Source organism: Cicer arietinum, chromosome 6, assembly GCF_000331145.2.
Source record: "Cicer arietinum cultivar CDC Frontier isolate Library 1 chromosome 6, Cicar.CDCFrontier_v2.0, whole genome shotgun sequence".
Taxonomy (NCBI): Eukaryota; Viridiplantae; Streptophyta; class Magnoliopsida; order Fabales; family Fabaceae; genus Cicer; species Cicer arietinum.
Window position 1 is genome coordinate 12,121,616 of NC_021165.2, and position 2,998 is coordinate 12,124,613.

General features: G+C 33.4%; 1 protein-coding gene across 1 annotated transcript; it reads right to left on the bottom strand.

Moving 5' to 3' along the window:
• Positions 1 to 322: 322 nt before the first annotated feature.
• Positions 323 to 2,219, bottom strand: LOC101503091 (isoflavone 2'-hydroxylase). The gene is made up of 2 exons (XM_004504581.4): positions 1,247 to 2,219; positions 323 to 1,113 (listed from the first exon to the last, which is right to left on the bottom strand). Exons 1-2 carry the CDS (start codon positions 2,135 to 2,137, stop codon positions 508 to 510), a joined length of 1,497 nt encoding a protein of 498 aa, XP_004504638.1. The 5' UTR covers positions 2,138 to 2,219; the 3' UTR covers positions 323 to 507.
• Positions 2,220 to 2,998: the final 779 nt, after the last annotated feature.

The following is a 2,998-nucleotide window of genomic DNA, read 5'->3' on the forward strand; positions in this document are numbered from 1 at the left end:
TTCAGTACACATGAATCTTTAGTTAGTTAGAGTCAATTCCATTTTTATAATTCAAATGACGATAAACTAAAAAATAATAAAATTCATAAGATACACATGCCTAGCTATTTCTGTTCGTATATACTCCTTGGTCAAGTTGACTTATTAATTTGTTCAAAATTTACAAACTCTTGTAGCATATATGCCACTGCACACATAATCAACCGTTTGAATATTGTTTTCTTTTACTCATCCTGATCGCAAGTTACAACGATGTGAAGGAACAATTGGACATTTATAATTTATCAAAGATAAGTAATTAATAGTTCGGATCAGTTACAAATAATTAAAATAAAATAACTTTTTATTTAAGAAAACGGAGTTAAAAATGTATACAATGATGGCTCATAGCTTTTTCATACTAAGGATACAATATAACACTTATTTGAACATGCATATATAGTACTTGCGTTGTACTGAATACACATTTCGAAGAACTCTAGAACCGGAAAGTACCGTGAGAATTAATTACTTGATAATTCTGTTTACGACCGGACGAGTTTTACACATGGCCTTTAATGGAATTAATTTTGTCAAAACAAATCCATCTCGTTCTGCCATATCAATCATGTCATCACTTGTACGTTTCCAATCAAAGCATTGAATCAATAATGCCAAAGTCATGCTAATTGTTCGAAGAGCCAAAGCTTCTCCAGGACACACTCTTCTTCCCATCCCAAATGCAATCACCTTTTCAATCTCCCCTTTTTTGTCAAACCTCTCCGGCTTGAAGGTTGTGGCCTCACTCCATGACTTAGGATCCCTGTGAATGGCCCATGCATTGATCAATACTATGGTGTCTCGTGGTACTTTATATCCTCCAATAATGCAATCATCTGAAGTTGAGTGTGGTAATAACAAAGGAGCGGGAGTACACAACCGAAGCGTCTCATAGATGACATTTTTAAGATAAGTAAGTTTTGGAAGGTCTGATTCATCTACCAAACGATCTTGTCCTACATGAATATCCAATTCATCCTTTACCTTCTTCAATATCTCTGGATGGTTCATTAAATTACACATTGACCACTCTAATGTTACAGCAGATGAGTCGGTTCCGGCAAGGAGCATAGCCTACAAATTTTAACCAAGCTCAATCAATAATTAATGAATTAGAAAAGGAATATTAATATATATATATGTGTGTGTGTGTGTGCATGGGCGTGTGAAAATTGTGATTAATAGTAATTATTATGTATATATATACCAAAGCGAGGCCTTTGATGATTTGATCAGTGTAGTACTCAGGTTGTGACTCTTGCAAATTTAGAAGATGGTCAATCATGGTGTTTGTACGTTCCTTCTTGTTGCGTTGCTCTTGAAGGAGTCCTCTTAAGAATGTGTCCGTTTTGTTAGCAATATTCTTAACCCTTTTCTCTAAGTTTTCAAAATCAAAAAATTTAAGTAATGGAAGGAAATCAGTTTTGTTGTTTGCACCAGACAATTGCAACAATTCTGTTACCATATCCCTAAATTGACTTGCTTCTTGAAGATCACTCATGTCACAATCTTCTCCGTAGTATCTCTTTCCAGAGATCATTCGCATGATGTTGTTGAAGGTCATATCGTAGAATCTGAAACTAAGTTCTACTTCAGCAAAGGAAGTGGATGAATCCTCGGCCAACTTCGTGATTAATCGTTGAGTCTCATCCCTTCGGACTCCAGAGAAGTTGTTGATGCGGTGGTTCGAAAGAACATCGAGGGAAGTGATACGACGAAGGTTGCGCCAGTGTTCACTGTAGGAGGTGGATCCTAAGGTAGTATAATTGTAGAAGATGTATTTTCCAGAGAGAAAACGAGGCCTATTTGCTAGGACAACATCGTTTTTAGTGAAGCATTGTTGGAATTCGGATAGAGAAGAAACAACAACAACAAGACGTGAACCAAACCAAAGAGAAATGATATCACCATAAGTTTTAGAGAGTCCCTTAAAGGTGCGGTGGAGGGGACGTTTGAGATGATGGAGGTTGCCAATTATGGGAAGAGAAGGTGGACCTGGTGGGAGGTTTTTGAATTTTCTTGATTGGAACAAAAGTCTAATGACGAAAAATAAAGAAAGATAAAAGAGAGAGTAGCACAACAAAGAAAAGATCCCCATGGTTTGTGAATGTGAATGGTTTTGCTTTGGGTACGGAAAATGCTCGATAAGTATAAGTATTTGATTTGCTTTGTGAATGAGTAACACAATTTATGTTTCATGTATTTATAGAGAGCACCTAGTCTTGGGGCTGCTCTTTCCTTTTCTTTTTTTTATACGTCAGAGGCTGCATTTGACTACTAGCGACGAGGAATATGAGGCTGCACCATAATTAATTTATGTATTAATTTTTTTATTATAAACACATGGCTACATCAATAATACTAGTTACATTTCTAATATGCAGCCTCTTAAATGATTGACATTTTTTATTATTATTATTGTGTTTTATGATGTGGACTTTTAGAATGCAACCTCCTACTTCAATTCATTTTTTATTGTATTTGTATTATTTAAAAATCTAAAATTAGAATTTTAATTAAATAAATATGAAAAACATATTAATAATATTTCTTAATTGATTAAAATTGAATATACAAAATACATAAATTTATAAGGATTGGATATAGATGTCAACAACATTCAAACAACATATGTTTGATCTCAAAGTATGGATGTAGAATGTTCAAACTCTTGACCAATTTGATTGTAGTATTCTTATTTTAACACTTGAAGAAAACTTATTTTTCTGTAAAAACAAATAGTCTATATAATAAATGTTAACTTTTACCATTAGAGGCTATATGATTTCACATATTACTTGAGTATGTGACTATTCAACATTCATCTCATATCAATATTATCAAAACATCGATTAATTTACCTATAAAATTTAGATCTTTTTGATCTAATTTGTCACTAATTAGTTTATTCACAATTATAATTATTGAAAAAGTTGTCATCGAGATGGTGGAATTTCAT